This window comes from Mobula birostris, chromosome 23, assembly GCF_030028105.1.
Source record: "Mobula birostris isolate sMobBir1 chromosome 23, sMobBir1.hap1, whole genome shotgun sequence".
In the NCBI taxonomy this organism is placed as follows: domain Eukaryota; kingdom Metazoa; phylum Chordata; class Chondrichthyes; order Myliobatiformes; family Myliobatidae; genus Mobula; species Mobula birostris.
The window spans coordinates 2,669,157-2,688,649 of NC_092392.1; the positions used below are offsets into that span (position 1 = coordinate 2,669,157).

The 19,493-nt window shown below is 43.9% G+C and overlaps 1 protein-coding gene across 5 annotated transcripts in view; it reads right to left on the reverse strand.

Moving 5' to 3' along the window:
* Positions 1-19,493, reverse strand: part of plxna4 (plexin A4) — an 811,940-nt gene that overhangs the window by 91,082 nt on the left and 701,365 nt on the right. For all 5 annotated transcript variants that reach the window (XM_072241488.1, XM_072241485.1, XM_072241487.1 and 2 more), the window contains exon 22: positions 16,176-16,444. In XM_072241488.1, the coding sequence (XP_072097589.1) occupies positions 16,176-16,444 (269 nt within the window). The remainder of the gene's footprint in view (positions 1-16,175; positions 16,445-19,493) is intronic.

Genomic DNA, 19,493 nt, shown 5'->3' on the forward strand with positions numbered 1-19,493 from the left:
CACTTGTGACATGCACCAGCTGCTCATATGACCATCCACCGCCTGCTCTCATGGTTTCACGTAATCGTGATCTGGGGGCTCGGCAGGTGCTACACCTTGCCCAAAGGTGACCTGCCGGCTAGCGGAGGGAAAGAGCGGCTCCTTTGGTAGAGACATAGCTCCACCCCACCACCCAGGTGGAGTCTTGGAGAGTCAGAATCGGAAGTTGAATCAGTCTTGTTTATTTATTTATCGAGATACAGCATGGAAAAGGCCCTTCCTGCCCTTCGAGCTGTGCCACTCAGCAACCCCCGATTTAACCCCAGCCTAGTCACAGGACAATTTACAATGACAAATTAACCTACCAAGCGGTACATCTTTGAACTGTGGGGGGAAACCGGAGGAAACCCACCCGGTGACAGGGAGAATATACAGACAGTGGCAGGAATTGAACCCTACTCGCTGTACTGTGAAGCACTGTGCTAACCTATACACTTACTATCATTGATATGCTGTAGGCCATGAACTATGTGGCTTTGCAGCAGCAGTACAATATAATACATAAAAAATTACTATAAGTTACAATAAGAAATATTTTAAAAATACATAAATAATCCAAAGAGAGAGGACAATAGTGAGGCAGCGAATAACGAGCAAAAACTTGCAACAGTATCAGTTCAGTTTGCTCATGAGGACAATGAACTGAATGGATAAGCTGTAATGAAAGAATCATAGCATCAAACAAGCATCCATCTGCACTAATCCTACACAAATGCACACATCACACTGCCCCTCTCCACCTACTTTGGGATGTGAGCGGAAACAGAAACACCTGGGGGAAACCCGAGTAATCACAGAGAGAACATGCAAACTCCATCTAGAGAGCTTTTATTCTGAAGAAGCAGCATTCCACTCCTCTCCTACTCGTCTAATCTTCTATTCCGTCCTATTCTTACCTCATTTCAGACAAGACATTGATGCTACCCACCCCAGCTGTTCCCCATGGACAACACGCACAAAATGCTGGAGCAACTCAGCAGGCCAGGCAGCATTTATGGAAAAGAAGTGCTTTGGCAGGGTCTCGGCCCAAAATGTCGACTGTACTCTTTTCCATTGATGCTCCCTGGCCTGCTGAGTTCCTCCAGCATTTTGTGTGTTGCCCAGATTTCCAGCAGCTGCAGATTTTCTCTTGTTTGTTCTTTCTGGGAACAACATTCACATTCAGACGCTCTCTGATAAAGACGCTTCTACCAAATTCCCCATTGGACGTAGTAATATCGTATAATTACAGTCCCTGCCTTGAGATTCTACACACGTAAAAAATGTTCTCACTGTATAACCTAAAAGTCTCTTCCATAGTCTTATAAACATTTATGCAGACTTACAGCTTGATGGATGGATGGATATGAGTGGTTTAGAAAATAGTGGACAAAACTAGTGCATGATGATGACTGACTTTTTTTTTAAACAGATGCACCAATGAAGGCATCTTACCCAGATGCAACACAGCTTGGTATTTTGTGGCTTTTTGTGTTCTGTGTTGTTCTGCTGGCATGCTCTGTTGGCACCAGAATGCATGTGACACTTAAGGGTGAAGGGTAAAGGTGAAAAACTTACAGAGAATAGGAAGGGAAAGTTCTTCACTCTGAGAGCTTTGAGAGTGTGGAACGAGCTGCCAGTGCGAGTGGTGCATGTGAGCTTCATTTCAACGTTTAAGAGAAGCTTGGTTAGGTACATGGATGGCAGGGATATGGATACTGGCAGTTTAGATGGCTCGGCAGGGACTAGGTGGACCAAAGGGCCTGCTTTTGTGCTGTACTTTCCAGTGACTCTATGACTTGTGGGCTGCTTCCAGAACATCCCTGGGTTTTGTTGATTGTTATCGCAAATGACGCATTCCACTGTATGTTTCCATGTATATGTGTGAAATAAATCTGAATCTGAATTTGAATCTACTGTGGCATCAGCTTTGCCCTAGACTGCAAGAAATTGCAAAGTGATGTGAAAGTAGCCAGGCCATCACACAAAGCAGCTCCCTTCCACTACATCAGGAAAGTATCCAACATATTCAACCACCCCTCCCACCCCAGTCACCTCCTTCCAGCTTGTGTTGTTCTGGTGAACATTCTCAGCATGCCATGTTGGCACCAGAATTTGTGGCAAATCTTGTGGGCTGCCCCCAGCACCTCCTTAGGCATGTTGGTTGTAATGAAAATGACACACTTCACTGTATGTTTCAATGCACATGTAATAAATATATTCAGTGCCACTTTATTCAGTGCAGGAGTGGAACCCGGTGTGCTCTTCTGTGGCAGCATCCGATCCACTTGAACATTCAATGTACGTGCACTCGGAGATGCTCTTCTGCACGCTACTGCTGTAACACATGTTTATTTGCATTACTGTTGCCTTCCTGTCAGCTTGAGCCATGAATAAATCAAGGAAGGTAGGGCACCCGTGGCTGACAAGGGAAATTAGGGATAGTATCAATTCCAAAGAAGAAGCATACAAATTAGCCAGAAAAAGTGGCTCATCTGAGGACTGGGAGAAATTCAGAGTTCAGCAGAGGAGGACAAAGGGCTTAATTAGGAAGGGGAAAAAAGATTATGAGAGAAAACTGGCAGGGAACATAAAAACTGACTGTAAAAACTTTTATAGATATGTGAAAAGAAAAAGATTGCTTAAGACAAATGTAGGTCCCCTACAGACAGAAACAGGTGAATTGATTATGGGGAGCAAGGACATGGCAGACCAATTGAATAACTACTTTGGTTCTGTTTTCACTAAGGAGGACATAAATAATCTTCCAGAAATAGTAGGGGACAGAGGGTCCAGTGAGATGGAGGAACTGAGGGAAATACATGTTAGTAGGGAAGTGGTGTTAGTAAATTGAAGGGATTAAAGGTAGATAAATCCCCAGGGCCAGATGGTCTGCATCCCAGAGTGCTTAAGGAAGTAGCCCAAGAAATAGTGGATGCATTAGTGATTATTTTTCAAAACTCTTTAGATTCTGGACTAGTTCCTGAGGATTGGAGGGTGGCTAATGTAACCCCACTTTTTAAAAGAAAGGAGGGAGAGAGAAACCAGGGAATTATAGACCGGTTAGCCTGACATCGGTGGTGGGGAAACTGCTAGAGTCAGTTATCAAGGATGTGATAACAGCACATTTGGAAAGCGGTGAAATCATCGGACCAAGTCAGCATGGATTTGTGAAAGGAAAATCATGTCTGACGAATCTCATAGAATTTTTTGAGGATGTAACTAGTACAGTGGATAGGGGAGAACCAGTGGATGTGGTATATTTGGATTTTCAAAAGGCTTTTGACAAGGTCCCACACAGGAGATTAGTGTGCAAACTTAAAGCACACGGTATTGAGGGTAAGGTATTAATGTGGATAGAGAATTGGTTGGCAGACAGGAAGCAAAGAGTGGGAATAAACGGGACCTTTTCAGAATGGCAGGCAGTGACTAGTGGGGTACCACAAGGCTCAGTGCTGGGACCCCAGTTGTTTACAATATATATTAATGACTTGGATGAGGGAATTAAATACAGCATCTCCAAGTTTGCGGATGACACAAAGCTGGGCGGCAGTGTTAGCTGTGAGGAGGATGCTAAGAGGATGCAGGGTGACTTGGATAGGTTAGGTGAGTGGGCAAATTCATGGCAGATGCAATTTAATGTGGATAAATGTGAAGTTATCCACTTTGGTGGCAAAAACAGGAAAACAGATTATTATCTGAATGGTGGCCGATTAGGAAAAGGGGAGGTGCAACGAGACCTGGGTGTCATTATACACCAGTCATTGAAAGTGGGCTTGCAGGTACAGCAGGCAGTGAAAAAGGCGAATGGTATGCTGGCATTCATAGCAAGAGAGTTCGAGTACAGGAGCAGGGAGGTACTACTGCAGTTGTACAAGGCCTTGGTGAGACCACACCTGGAGTATTGTGTGCAGTTTTGATCCCCTAATCTGAGGAAAGACATCCTTGCCATAGGGGGAGTACAAAGAAGGTTCACCAGGTTGATTCCTGGGATGGCAGGACTTTCATATGTTGAAAGACTGGATGACCTAGGCTTATACTCGTTGGAATTTAGAAGATTGAGGGGGGGATCTGATTGAAACGTATAAAATCCTAAAGGGATTGGACAGGCTAGATGCAGGAAGATTGTTCCCGATGTTGGGGAAGTCCAGAACGAGGGGTCACAGTTTGAGGATAAAGGGGAAGCCTTTTAGGACCGAGATGAGAAAAAATTTCTTCACACAGAGAGTGGTGAATCTGTGGAATTCTCTGCCACAGGAAACAGTCGAGGCCAGTTCATTGGCTATATTTAAGAGGGAGTTAGATATGGCCCTTATGGCTAAAGGGATCAGGGGGTATGGAGGGAAGGCTGGTGCAGGGTTCTGAGTTGGATGATCAGCCATGATCATACTGAATGGCGGTGCAGGCTCGAAGGGCCAAATGGCCTACTCCTGCACCTATTTTCTATGTTTCTATGAAGCAATCCCTCAAGTCCCTTTTAAATCTTTCGTCTCTTATTTGAAATCAATGCCCTTTACTTTTAGCCACCCCTACCTTGAGAAAATACTCTGAACATCCAATTTATCCATGAATCCCAAGGTTTTATATAACCCTTAAAAGGTTATATAAAACCTTTTATATCGATCTTCTCCACACCATTTCCTGCTTGATGATAGCTTGCTGATCAGAACTATGCACAATTACACTCAGTGACCACTTGTACACCTGCAAATTAATGCAAATATATAATCAGCCGATCATGTGGCAGCAACTCAATGCATAAAACCATGCAGACATGGTCAAGAGGTTCAGTTGTTGTACAGACCAAATATCAGAATGGGGAAGAAAAGTGATCTAAATGACTTTGACAGTGGAATGATTGTTTGTATCAGATGGGGTGGTTTGAGCATCTCAAAAGCATTTGATCTCTTGGGATTTTCATGCATAACACTCTAAAGTTTACAGAGAATGGTGTGTAAAAAATAACATCCAGTGAGTGGTGGTTCTGTGGTTGAAAACACGTTGTTAATGAGAGAGGTCAGAGGAGAGTGGCCAGACTGGTTCAAACTAGGAAAGCGACAGTAACTGAAATAACCACACGTTACAACAGTGATGTACCGAAAAACATTTCTAAACAAACACATCAAACCTTGAAGTGGATGGGCTACAACAGTAGAAGAGTACGAACATATGAAAGTCCACCCAATGGCCAATTTATTAGGTATGTTCTGTAGCTGCCGAGTATCTGTTGGCGGAAGCCATTGCCTGCAAGTACTTAAGTGAAAAGCACTCAGGACAAGTTAGGACACAGGGTTGCAGATTTTTGAATTCCTTAAGCTCACTTAGGGTAGATTGAAGGAGGTTGGCAGGAATAGTTAACTCAGGAAGTAAAGGCACGGATGAGGGCTTCGGTAGGAAAGGAACCAATACAGAGTGAATCTCACCACGACAGAGAGGTGCATTTGCATGACTCCTTTCGAGGTGACAATGTGAACAGTCAGGTTTAATTTCAGCAATGCAAGGGAGAAGAATGGAACCCACGATTATGAAAGAGGTTTCGTGGCTTCAGCCCATCAAGTACTTCGTCTGCTCATCCAGTACAAGTGATGGATAACAGGCTAGACAAGTTGATGACAGCTGCCATGAAATGCTAAAAAGATGGCTCTCAACCAGTCATCGGGACAGCAGCAGGGGCAGCTGGTAAATGTTTCTACATCTTTGTGTTACACAGCAAAGATATAGGCCCCTGAAACACCATCTATGTTGGCCATTGAGCGCCCAGACTTCAGCCACCCAGCTCAGTGTTCCCTCCACCATACAATCAATCCGTGTATATAAAATATCTTACGTTTTTATCTTTATTGTGTGACTTTTATTATTATTATTATTATTATTGTGTCCTTTATCTTTTGTGGGTTTTCTTGTGCTGCACTGGGTCTGGAGTGACAATTATTTCATTTTCCTTACACTCGCGTAGAGGAAATGACATTAAACAATCTTGAGCTTTGGATCTCGAATCGTGAATGAAAAGCAGACAAAGCAGACACACCAGGAGGCAATAATCAGCCCTACATCCATCAGGGAAACATTCTATCAACGACATATGCAGCATTAGGAGAAAGATTAGAACTAGCCAGCCTCAATCATCAGGAAATTCAGCTCAAGCTGGATGCAAGATGACAGAAGTCACAGAGGCATAACTCAGCCATTGCCTGATATTAGAACTGAAGATGTGCAGGCCACTGAAATAAGTAACAGTTCTTTATTTTTAATTCATACTGATCCTTCCACCATAAGACCATAGGACATAGGAGCAGAATTAGGCCATTCAGCCCATTGAGTCTGGTCTGTTGTTCCATCATGACTGATTTATTATCCCTCTTGACCCCATACTTCTACTTTCCTTTCATAATATTTGACAACATTACGAATCAAATTCTTATTTGAGAGGAATAGGAAATGAGCCATGATGGGATGGCAGAACAGACTCAATGAGCTGAATGGCCTAATTCTGCTCTTATGTCTTATTATCTTATGGTGAGTCAAGAACCCATCAAACTCAGCTTTAAATAAACCCAATGACTTGGCTTCCACAGCCACCATAGCAATGAATTCCACAGATTCATCACCCTCTGGCTAAAGAAATTCCTCCTCATTTTGGTTCTAAAGGAATGCCCTTGTATTTTGAGACTGTCCCTTCTGGTCCTGGATTCCATCACTATAGAAAATATTTCCTCCACCCTCTCGATCTAGGCCTTTCAATATTTGATATGTTTATGATGGGATCTGCCCTCATTTTTTTTTAATTCCAGAGCGTACAGGCTCAGAATCATCAAATGCTCCTCATAATTTAACTTTTCCGATCCTGGGATCATTCTCGTGAAGCTCTTCTGGACCCTTTCCAATGCCAGTGTAACCGTTCTTAGACAAGAGGCCCAAAACTGTTCAAGCGCAGTCTGACCAATTTTAGAAAGTCTCGCTTTACATCCTTGCTTTTACATGCTGGTCCTCTTGAATATAGCCTTTTTGGAGGGATGCAGAGAAGGCTCATTAGGTTGGTTCCAGAGATGAGGGGGTTAGACTATAAGGACAGGTTGAGTTGCCTGGGACCGTACTCGCTGGAATTTGGAAGGATGAGAGAAGATCTTATAGAAACATATAAAATTATAAAAGGGATAGATAAGGTAGAGGAGGAAAGTTGTTTCCACAGGTCGGTGAGACTTGAAATAAGAGACATAGTCTCAAGATTTGGAGAAGTAAATTTAGGATGGAAATGAGGAGGAACTGCTTTTCCCAAAGAGTTATGAATCTGTGGAATTCTCTGCCCAATGAAGCAGTGGAGGCTACCTCAATAAATATATTGCAGATAAGGTTGGATAGATTTTTGCATAGTAGGGGAATTAAAGGTTATGGAGGAAAAGACAGGTGGGTGGAGATGAGACCATGGTCTTATTGAATGGCAGAGCAGGCTCGACAGGACAGATGGCCTACTGCTGCTCCTATTTCTTATGTTCTTATGCATCCTACTCATATGTATCAGGCCTACCTGCTTGATTCAGAAGATCCTTCTTGTTGGGGTTTGTTGCGTTCTCACCAATGATGCCTATGGCACCTTAATGATTAAAGAAGTGTGAGTGCAACAGCTTATAAACAAGAGATCTTGCAGATGCTAGAAATCCAGAGCAACACACACACACACACACAAAATGCTGGCAGAACTCAGTAGGTTGGGCAGAATCTGTGGAAAAGAATCAGCGACATTTCAGGCTGAAACCCTTTGTCAGCACTGGAAAGGAAGGGGGAAGATGCCGGAATAAGAAGGTTGGAGGAGGGGAAGAATTACAAGCTGGAAGGTGATAGCTGGAAAAGGCAAAGGCCTGGAGAAGAAGGAATCTGATAGAAGAGGAAAGTGGATCATGGGAGAACAGGAAGGAGGAAGGGCACCAGGGGGAGGTGATGGGGAGGCGAGTCAAAGAGGTAAAGAGGAGCCAGAGTGGTATGTGATGCAACAGCTTAATTGATTTACACAGAGGTTAAATCTAAGCTGTGCAGTATTGATGAGATTCGGATTTTACTTATTTCATTGTACAAGCAGATAAATTGAGGCCAGGCACAACAGCCAGTAGCAGGAACACAACCTGAATATGCACAACCCTAATCCTACTTCAGTTATGGAGCACCACGGAGCAGCTCTTACATTACCATTGACCTGTCTCTCATTGTATTTTCTTTCGCAATAATGCCTTGTTTTGTACAGCCTTTTTCTTCACTGTATTGTATAAGCTAAGATGTTCTCTAAGATGTTGGAATCAAAGTGCCTGTCATGCTGCTGCAAGCAAGTTTTCCTTTGTCAAAGAGCATTCAGCGTATCAAGTCCATTCCCAACACCCACAGCGCCACAGTCCTGAGCAGACATAGGATTGCTTAGAGTGAGAGAGAGCTTAAACGAAACAAGCAGGGGTGGTCAGCACATTTTGCGTACCATAGTCACAAGGAGACACTTGATTGCAAAGAGCGAGAGAGAGCTTAAAAGAAGTGAGAAGGTCATTTGGCACTTTTTGCACTGTGCAGACCCAAGGAGACATTGGATTGCACATAATGAAGAATTTGGCAAGGACCAATAAAAAAAAGTTAGGTTTAAGCGGAGTGGCCATTATGTGAGTGGTCCAGTGTTGGAGTGCGGAGTTGAGGCTTTGATTTATCGAGGCTTTGGCAAGGAGAGGCTAGGCCGTAAGTAGATTATTTCCATTTCATTACGTATTATCCCTTTATTTCTTAATACAAATTTAGGATGTTGGACAGGGTACCGGAATGCTCCTCTTGTGGGATGTGGGTTGGTAGGTGGACCTCCAATGTCCCTGAAGATGACGACTGCAAGAAGTGTGTCCGGCTGCAGCTTCTAACAATCTGCATTAAAGAGTTGGAGTTGGAGCTGAAACTGGACGAGCTCTGGATCACTCAGGAGGCCGAGGAGCTGATGGACAGGACATACAGGGAGTAAGTTACACCCAAGGTACAGGGTGAAGGGGGGAAAAGGGACAGGCAGCCAGTACAGACCATCCCTGTGGCCATTCCTCTCAACAAGAGGTGTACTGCTTCGGCTACTGTTGGGGGGAATGCCTAGCAGAGGAAAGCCACAGTGGTTAGTTCGCTGGCTCTGTGGCTCAGAAGCAAAGGTGGGGGGAGAAGAGACAAGCTGAAGTGACAGGGGATTCGATGTTTAGGGAAACAGAAAGGAGGTTCTGTGGACAAGAACAAGATTCCCAGATGGTTTGTTGCCTCCTAGGTACCAAGGTCAGGGACATCTTGGAACAAGTCCACAGCATTCTTAAATGGGACGGTGAGCAGCCAGAAGTTGTGGTCCACATCGGTACCAATGAAATGGGTGGCAGGGGTGACGAGGTCCTGCAAAGGGAGTTCAGAGAGTTAGGTGCTAAGTTAAAGGACGGGACCTCCAGGGTTGTGATCTTAGGATTGACACCCATGCCACATGGTAGTGAGGCCAGAAATAGGAGGATCATAGAAACATCGAAACATAGAAAATCTACAGCACAATACAAGCCCTTCAGCCCACAAAGCTCCATGTAGCCATCCAGGAGTCTCATAAAAGACCCTATCGTTTCTGCCTCCACCGCCACCACTGGTGGCTAAGGAGTTGGTGCAGAAGAGAGAGCGTTAGATTTTTGAATCATCAGGCTCCCTTCCAGGGAAGCTGGGGCCTGTGCAGAAGATGCAGCTCAGAACATGATTTCCACCATGCCCAAACTTTCGATTCCTGACTTTGTATGGAGGGTGAGCATGGCGGGACTAAGGTTCTGATCTGTGTATATTTCAATGCAAGGGGTATTGTAAGAGAGGCAGAAGAGCTTAGGCAATGGAATTATGAGATTGGCAGATTAATGGTTCAGCATGGACTTGCTGACTTGCACTTGGACCATAGCCCTCCATACCCCTCAGATCCATATCCTTATCTGAATTTTTTTTAAATGTTGCAGTCTAACCCACATCCACAACTTCCACTGGCAGCCCATTCCACACACTCTCGCCACCCCCTGTGTGAAGAAGATCCTCCCCATGTTCCTCTTAAACATTTCACCTTTCACACGTAATTCACAAACTCTAGCTCTAGTTTCACCCAACCTCAGTGGAAAAAGCCTGGTTGCATTTACCCTCTGCACACCACTCATAATTTTGTATACCTCTATCAAATCTCCACTCATTCTCCCCCGCTCCACTGCCGATAAACTTGACTTGATCCAGAGAAAATGCACGAGGCACCCATTGCCTATCAGCACACAAAGGAAACTGGTCCTCACCTTAGATGAGAAGCCTTCCCTAAATCAATGGGGAGAGACGTGACTGTGAAGTTGATTCTATTTTGCAGTTGGAGTTCCTGAATTGTGCCAGATGGCTCGATATGTAATAGTGATGTAAAGTCTATTCAGTCTTTTCACTGATGTGAAAAGTTTACTGTGAGACACTGCCACACTCCACAGACAGTGGTGAGACAATACGAAGACCAAGAAGTGGGAGTTCATGGCTGAAAGGGAGCATAAATCCCTCCTATCAATGGTTTTAACAAAAGTCAACACGAGTACAAATGTAAATACACTCAGTGGCCACTTTATTAGGTACAGATGTACGTTTGCGGTCTTCCGCTGCAGTAACACATCCATTCCAAGATTCAACCTGTTGTGGGTTGAGAGATACTGTTCTGCACACCACTGTTGTAACACGTGGCTACTTCAGCTCCTGTCACCCTCCTGTCAGCTTGCACCAGTTTGGCCATTCTCCTCTGATCTCTCTCATTAACAGGGTGTTTTCACCCACATTCTCCTCTGACCTCTCTCACTAACAGGGTGTTTTCACCCACATTCTCCTCTGACCTCTCTCACTAACAGAGTGTTTTCACCCACAGAACTGCCACTCACTGGATTTTTTTTTTGTTTTTTGCACCATTCTCTGTAAACCCTGCAGACTGTTGTGTGTGAGAATCCCTGGAGATCAGCAGCTTCTGAGCCACTCAAATGACCTCATCTGACACCAACAGTCATTCCGCAGTCAAAGTCACTTAGATCACATTTCTTCCCCATTCTGATGTTTGGTCTGAACAACAACGGGACCTCTTGGCTGTGCCTGCATGCGTTTATGTATTTGCATTGCTGCCACATGATTGGCCGATTAGATATTTGCATTAATAGTCAGGTGTTCAGGTATACCTAATAAAGTGGTCACTGAGAGTAGGTGTCATTATTTTTCCCTATAAAAACATCAGTAGGAATCCTTTGCTCTTTTCATGCCTTTTTCTAACTTCCCACTTCTCTGAGAAAGATTTTCGCCTCACTGGGTAATTATTTGTGCACTGGCGAATCTGGTTCTCGAGGGAGCCAAGGTCGAGCTCCATCAGTTCCGCAGACCAAGCAGTTCACCTCATTGGCATTCTGAGTGGGTGCAAACAGAAGCTTATGTCTATAATTGTTGCTGTGATGTGCAGAGGATGCTGCTTCACCGCTGCCTGACTGGGGGACCCTTCATTTCAATGGAACATGTAAATCTGACCTCCAGCACACCCTCACCTCCTGACATACAGTCATCAATTAAGGCACAGCTCATGTCTCCCAAAAAAAAATCACGAAGCGTGAAATCTACCCAGCCCTCTGCCAGACTGTGATTGACGCACCGTGACTCCTAGTGAATTGCCATGATGCAATATTTTCATCAGATGAGAACCCCTTTGTCGACTGAGTGGGCTGCAGATCCCAGACACTGGTTGAACGGTAGTCCTGCAGATTATTTCCACTCCAGCATCAAGGTCAGGCCAGCCTCGAAGGGCGAGCAGCTGGCTGATAACAATGCCGTGCATGCGTATGGAGTTCAGAAAAATTGGGGGGGGGGGGGGGGCGGAATCTCAATAAAACCCAGCAAATATTGAAAGGCCTGGACAGAGTGGACATGAAGAGGATGCTTCCTATAGAAGATGAGTCTAGGACCAGTGGACACAGCCTCAGAATAGAAGGACATCCCTTTAGAACAGAAATGAGGAGGAATGTCTTTTGCCAGAGGGGTGTGAATCGGTGGATTTCTTTGCCACAGATGGCTGTGGAGGCCAAGTCATTGGGTATATTTAAAATGGAGGGATAAGTTTACGATTAGTAAAGGTGTCAAAGGCTGCAGGGAGAAGGCAGGAGAATGGGGTTTGGAGGGATAGTAAATCAGTCATGCTGGAATGGTGGGCCAAGTGGCATTATGTCTCATAGTGTAGCGATACGGTCATAGGCTGAGCTCCATATCCCTGTTGATTTGTTCACTGAAGTGGATGAGATGATGGGCCAAGCACTCAACTTCTGCAAAACTAAGGTTGTCTACCAGATTGCTGCATTATACAATATCACCTCTGACACTAGAGGTGCACAATGAGGACTGGAAAACACAAACTACCTCCTCTTTCTCAAAGCCATTGAACACATCTACATGGAGCACTGCACAAAAAAGCAGCATCCATCATTGACAACCCACACCATCCAGGCCATGCTCTTTTATCACTATTACCTTCAGGCAGGAAGTTAGGGAACCTTAGGTCCCATACCACCAGGTTCAGGAGCAGTTATTTCCCTATAACCATTGGAAAGGTGGTACAGGAGCCTCAGGTCCCACACGACCAGGTTCAGGAACAGTTATTACCCCTCAACCATCAGGGTCCTTAACCAGCATAGATGACTTCACTCACCACAAATCTGATCTGATTCTGTGACCTACAGACTCACTTTCAAGGACTCTTTACAACTCGTGTTCTCAGTATTATTTCTATTTGCACTCTTTGTCTTCCTTTGCACATTGGCACAGTTTGAAAAGGAGTCGTGTGGTCATAGATGTAGGTATACTACATCCCTCATTGCGAATATGGGAAAGGCTTAGCCTTTTGAGTGACATTGGTAATAAGGCAGAAACCTCACGTACGTGCTCATTTCTATTCACTTGTACCTCCAAAGCTCTGGAATTTTCTCCATCGAAGGGATGTGAACTCAGCCAGCTCCATCATGGACACTAGCCTCCCCACCATCAAGACAGATGTCTCACTAGGCGATAACTCAAAAAGGCTGCATAAATCATTAAGAACCCTCAACGTCTAGGGCATGCCCTCTTCTCATTACTACCATCAGGGAATAAGACACAGACACAATGCTTTAGGAGGAGCTTCTTCCTCTCTGCCATTGGTATTCTAAATAGACCATGAACCCATGAACACTACCTCACTTTTTGCTCTCGTTTTGCTCTACTTATTAATTTTGTATACGACTGCCAGAAACTATAAATTTCATGACATATATCAGTGATAATAAACCTGATTCTGATACAATGCCACAGCGCTCTCTCTTCTCCATAAAGACTGAATAAGCTCAAACCCCTAGGGCCAGCATTTAGTCTTCGTTTTATTAACTCCACCTTTGGCTCAGGGTTTGCTTTTGATCATTTCTGGCACTGCACTAGGTCTGCTGAAGATGGTGGTGGCTGGTGTCCAGTGACAGTGGTAGTGAGCAGTACATCAGGCAAATCACTACTTGGCATCATGGCCCACAGCAGATGGTCGTGAGTGTGCATCGATTTACTCCAAGAATCCAAAACCTCAGAGTTCCAACTGTGTTAAGTAATGTTCACTGTCTAATTCCAAGTCTCATTTGAAGTTTTCTCACTGGACTATTGACCTTCAGGTTGAGGCTCTCTGTTCTAGAATTTCCTAAATGTCCTCCCTCCTTCAAAACAATGTGGTGGCTCCCCCTCTGTGAGAGTTGATGGCGTCTGCATGTGCATTTCCTTCATTTCCCACAAGTCTGCTCTCATAAACTCCTCCTCCTCCCTGGTCAGAAAAGAGATGCAGCAACATGCACAAAATGCTGGAGGAACTCAGCAAGACCTGGTCATTGCAAAGTATGAAAGTGCCTCCACTTCCTCAGGAGTCTGCAGAGTTTCATCATGTCATCGCAAACTTTGGCGAACATCTATAGATGTGTGGTGGAAGGTGTGCTGGATGACTACGTTACGGCCTAGTATGGGAACACCAAAGCCTTTGAGTGGGAAATCCTACAAAAGGTAGTGGATTCAGCCTAGGACATCACAGGTAAAACCTTCCCAACCATTGAGCACATCTATGTGAAACATTACCATAGAAAAGCAGCATCCATCATCAAAAATCCTCACCACCCAGGCCATGCTCTTTTCTCGCTGCGATATTAGGTAGAAGGTACAAGTGCCTCAGGACTTGTACCACTAGGTTCAAGAACAGTTAATACCCCTCAACCATCAGGCTCTTGATCAGAAGGGGATAGCTACACTCATTTAGGGACTCTTATATAGTTATTTCATGCTTGTTATTTATTGCTATTTATTTATATCTGCATGTGCGCAGTTTGTTTACAGTTAACAGTTACTGTTCTATAGATTTGCTAAGTATGCCTGTAGAAAAAGAATCGCAGGGTTGTATGGTGACTTGTATGTACTTTGATAATAAATTTTACTTTGAACTACTTTGAACTTTGAACATCAACTATTTGTTCCCTTTCATTGATGCTGCAGGACTTGCGAGTACCTCCTGCATACTCTGTGTGTGTTGCTCAAGTTTTCCAAAATCTGCAGAATCTCTTGTGTGTGGAACAGAGACAGAGATCACTTGGTCCTCACCTTTCACACCACTAACCACTACGTACAGCATATCATCCTTTGCATTTCAGTCAGATTTAAAGGAACCCACCACTGGTCACATCTTGCCTTCTACTGGCCACCACCTCCCATTCTGATTTCTTCAACGGTCTCCCTTCCAGATTTGTGTATCCCTCCTCACCCACTCTTCCCCATTCCCTGGCACTTCCCCCTGCATCCTTTGGGGGTACAGTATTTGTTGTTTCAACTCCTCCACCACCACCATCACAGGATTGAAACCACCCTTTAAGGTAAGGCAGAGATTTCCAGATATCTCCAACTGGTCTACCACATTCAGTGCTTCCTTTCCTACATTCACAGTGAGGGATATAGAACATAGAACATTACAGCACAGTACAGGTCCATCAGCCCATAACATACCAATTCTCCAACCTGCTCCAAGGTCAATCTCACACTCCCCTCCCACACACCTTCATTGTTCTTTTACCCATGTTCCTACTCAAGAGTCTCTTAAATGTCCCTAACGTAGCTACCTCTACCACCTCCCCTTGCAGTGCATTTCACACACTTACCTGTCTTTGTGTAAATAACTTACCTCTGACATTCCCCCTGTACTTTCCTCCCAACACCTTAAATTACTCCCCCTTGTATTAGCCATTTCCACCCTGGGAGAAAGTCTGGCTGTCTATTCTTCTTATCATCTCGTACATCTCTATAAGGTTACTCTTCATTCTCCTTTTCTCCGAAGAGACAAGCCCTAGCTTGCTCTATCCTCAGAAAACTTACTAGAGCTGTAGCTGTGGGCAGTGATTCCTTTCCAAACTCTGCCTCACTGGTGCATGGAGATACAATGTGATCTTAGAAGCTGTCCAGTTTCGTGGAGGTCTACATCTTTCCTTATTAGATCAGAGCTTACTGCTTGCCTGCTCTCTCACCATGACTCGAATTGTCTACAGAAACTAGTTGTTCAAGTGATTTGGTGAAAGTACTCTGCCAATAGCTCTTTTCTCTCCAAACATTCAAAGTTGAGAATTGAGTTCAATGTCATATGCACAAGTATACGTATGCACAGGTGCAATCCAAAACCTACTTACGGTATTTGACTCATTATTCTGCAGTAGCGGAATGTCAGTCATTGATGGGTTAATTTGAACAGCTCAATTGCTGTTTTTTCTCTTGTGAAATCAAAGTTCGTGGCAGAGAAGAAGATTGCTTGACCCTTTGACCAGTCGAAACAAGAAGGTATTTAGCTAATCTTGTTCCCCAGCTCTTGGTGTGTAACCCTGAGATTTTGACACTTGAAGTGCTTACACAGCTTTTGGGTTGACAAATGTGGATTCTTGCCTCCATCTCCCTTTCAAACAGTGATTTCCAGACTCCCACCAAAAAGTGGTGGGGATAAAACATTCCTCAACTTTCCTCAGATCTTTCCATTAATTGCCTTTACTTACCTCTACATTGTGATTGGCTGCTTTTGTGAGATCCTTCCTAAAGCACAGCAAGCATATTCAGGAATGTCTTACCTCCTCAGCAGAAGCTTGGGATGGTTCTTACTCTCCAGGTTCTTATCAATCAGGTCGGAAAGCAGCTGCTTTAAGACATCAGTGGCGTATTCGAGCTTGGTCTGAAGGACGGTCATGATCAGTGAAGCAACGTTCCCTCGGTCCCTCATGGAGAAACTTCGCTGGGACTCCAGTGTCCGGATGAAGGTCAGCAGGAAGACTTTACTGTTGATCAGCTGCCCAAACAGCATCAAGCCTTTCTCCACTCTCTCTTGCCTGTATCCTGGAACCTTCAAACAAGCAGCAACACAAAAATCAACACCCTGCGTGCTGAACGCTTCTTGTCCTGTTCTTCCCCCCCCCCCAAGCGTCTCTCCACCCCTACCCCATCAATATCAACCTATCACTCCAACTTTTCCCAAGCAGTAAGGCCGATCAACACCTCCACCCAGTAACTCCACCACTACTTTAATATTTCCTGTCAGTCACCGAATGTATGTCCTAGTCGCACTTTATTGACACATAATCAGTCTATGTATATAAGCTACCTTACGTATTTATATTTATTGTGTGTTTTTATTATTCTACTCTTTATCTTGTTGAGATTCTTTTTGGTGCTGCATTGAATCTGAAGTAACAATTATTTCATTTTTCTTTATCCTTGTGTACTGGAAATGACATTAAACAATCTTGAATTTTGAATCTAAAAGATTAGCAAACCTTTTGAAACTCATCCCATACAATGCTCGGGATTGATCTCGTGGCTCCACTCTGATTCATGTCTTGACAAAAGGCCCTCAGAGTCAATTAAAAGTTCACAAGCCATAAGCTTATTAACGCAGTTGCTAGTGGGTGGAGTTGATTGTCATCAAAACAGAAATGAAGAGGGTTAGGTTCTGCAGTGCTAATTAGCACAGAACATTCACAGCAAGAAGATATTAATCATGCAATTTCCTAATACCTTCCTCTGCCAGATAAGAATGCAGGTCCAAGAAAGGAATGATTAGTTCCTAACTCCTTGTATTTAAAAAAAAAACTCGTTTTGAATTACTGAAAGGATATTCTCAGATTCTTAAACAGAAGAGATTATGTGGGGGTATGTTCTTTCAATTTCATTCAGTCCAACATTGAACTGTTCTCACAACCTTTGGACTCAATTTCCAAGGACTCTTCCACTCATACTCTTATATTTACTGTTTATTTATTTATCATTATTATTTTGTTTTGTTGTTTTATTTTCTTTTTGTATTTGCACAGTTTATTCTCTTCTGTTGTTCTTTCCCACACTTCGTGTCGCACCGGCCGACAACCCTGCCATTTCTTCAGTATCTGTCTGTTTTTTACGAGGCTGAGTTGCGAGCTGGACGGTCGATCCAACACAGATGGAAAGCACGTTAAGGAGTCAGCCGAATCTGAAGCTGGGACCACACGCCTCGAGGTCTGGTGCAGATACCACTACACCACTGGCCAGGAATGTAGTTGTCTTTGCACATTGGTATTTGTCCATTTTATATGTGCTCCTTCAATGACTGTATTCTATTTCTTTAAATTCTCTGTGAATGCCCGCAAGAAAATGAATCTCAGCTAACGTATACGTACTTTGATAATAAATTTACTTGAACATTGAACTTTGGAAATCCAGAGTAACACACACAAAATGCTGGAGGAACTCAGTAGGTCAGGCAGCATCTATGGAAAGGAATAAAGAGTTGACATTTCAGACCGAAACCCTTCGAAAGGGCCTGCGGAATTCCTCCATTATTTTGTGTGCGTCACTCATAGACTGCTAGGCTGGCTGCATCACCGTCTGGTATGGGGGGCGGGGGCTACTGCACAGGATCGAAGTAAGTTGCAGAAAGTTGCAAAATTAGTCAGCCCCATCGTGGGTATTAGCCTGCATAGTATCTAAGACATTGTCAAGGAGCAGTGTCCCAGGAAGGTGGCATCCATCATTAAGGACCCCCACCACCCAGGACATGCCCTCTTCTCACTGCTGCTGTCAGGAAGGAGGTACCAAAACCTGAAGGCACACACTCAGTGGTTCAGAAACAGCTTCTTCCCCTCTGACATCCGATTTCTGAATGGACATTGAACCCATGAACACTACTTCAACACTATCTTTTATTTCTATTTTTAGCAGTACTTACTTTAACTTATTTAATATACTTATATACACACTGTATTTTATTTTTTTCTATATTTATCACGTATTGCATTGTACTGCTGCTGCAAAGTTAACGAATTTCATGACATACAAGTTAATAAACCTGATTCTGATTTGTATGAGAGCCATTTTTATGAACTTGCTCAGGTGGGGAATAGTTAGAGAGGGTAGAGTTCAGAATGACTAGCAGGAGTTCTATGGTACCTTCCTGAAGAGCTTCTGATGAACACCCGAGGGAACCGTTGCAAGTCAAAGCTGCTCAATTTAAATCGAGCTCCAATCCCTCTTAAATCTCTTGACAACCATCACATGCGTTCCCACCACCTTGAAGCCTCATTTACAAGCCAACGGCTCATGATTTTTAAGATCAGGTTCCATGGTAAATGCGACTAAGTATTATGTTTATAAAAGTGAAGTACTTTATAAATAATTACCAACTATTCCTTCCACTTCAGTGGAATAACGGTGCGTAAAAAGCCCCAGGCAAAATATATCACAGGAACTTTTATTGCCAATCATGGCTGGCTGCGGTTAATTATTAAAGCAATTCCGAAACAGCCGGTTTTCTTTTTATCCTCCTGTGAGGTGCAGGTGTTGCTGACACGGCCAGCGCTTATTGTCTGTCCGCAATTTCTCCTGAGAAGGTGGTGACAAGCCACCGTTGCAGGCTGCTGCACTGCATGTGTTGAAAGTGAATTCCTCTGCGCAGTTGGGCAAGGAGATCCAGGATGTGATCCAGCAATAACAAACACCAGCCAAATGTATTTCCAAGTACGTCTGGCAGCAGTCGAGAAGATGTCTCGCAATTTGACTCAAAGAATGGAAACTACTGATTCAGTGCAGAACTAAAATGACAGCTCATGTCGTGCCAAATTGTCACTGATCCTGACCCAGATTCCCTGTTTGGAAAGCTGACAGTCTCAGCCCAGAAAGTAAACTTTTTATTCCTCTCCATAGTAGTGCCTGACCTGCTGAGTTCCTCCAGCATTTTGCGTGTGTTGTTCTGGATTTTCAGAATCTCTAGTGCTTACGGAAAGCTGAAGCAGGAATTGTGCTGAGCAGGTAAAGGCAGCATTCTGCTTGGAATTTGAACATTTTCAGTGAAATCCCATTGGTTGCTATCAACGAGTGTCTCTGACGTACCTCAATTACTGCACCACGTCCCATTTTGATAA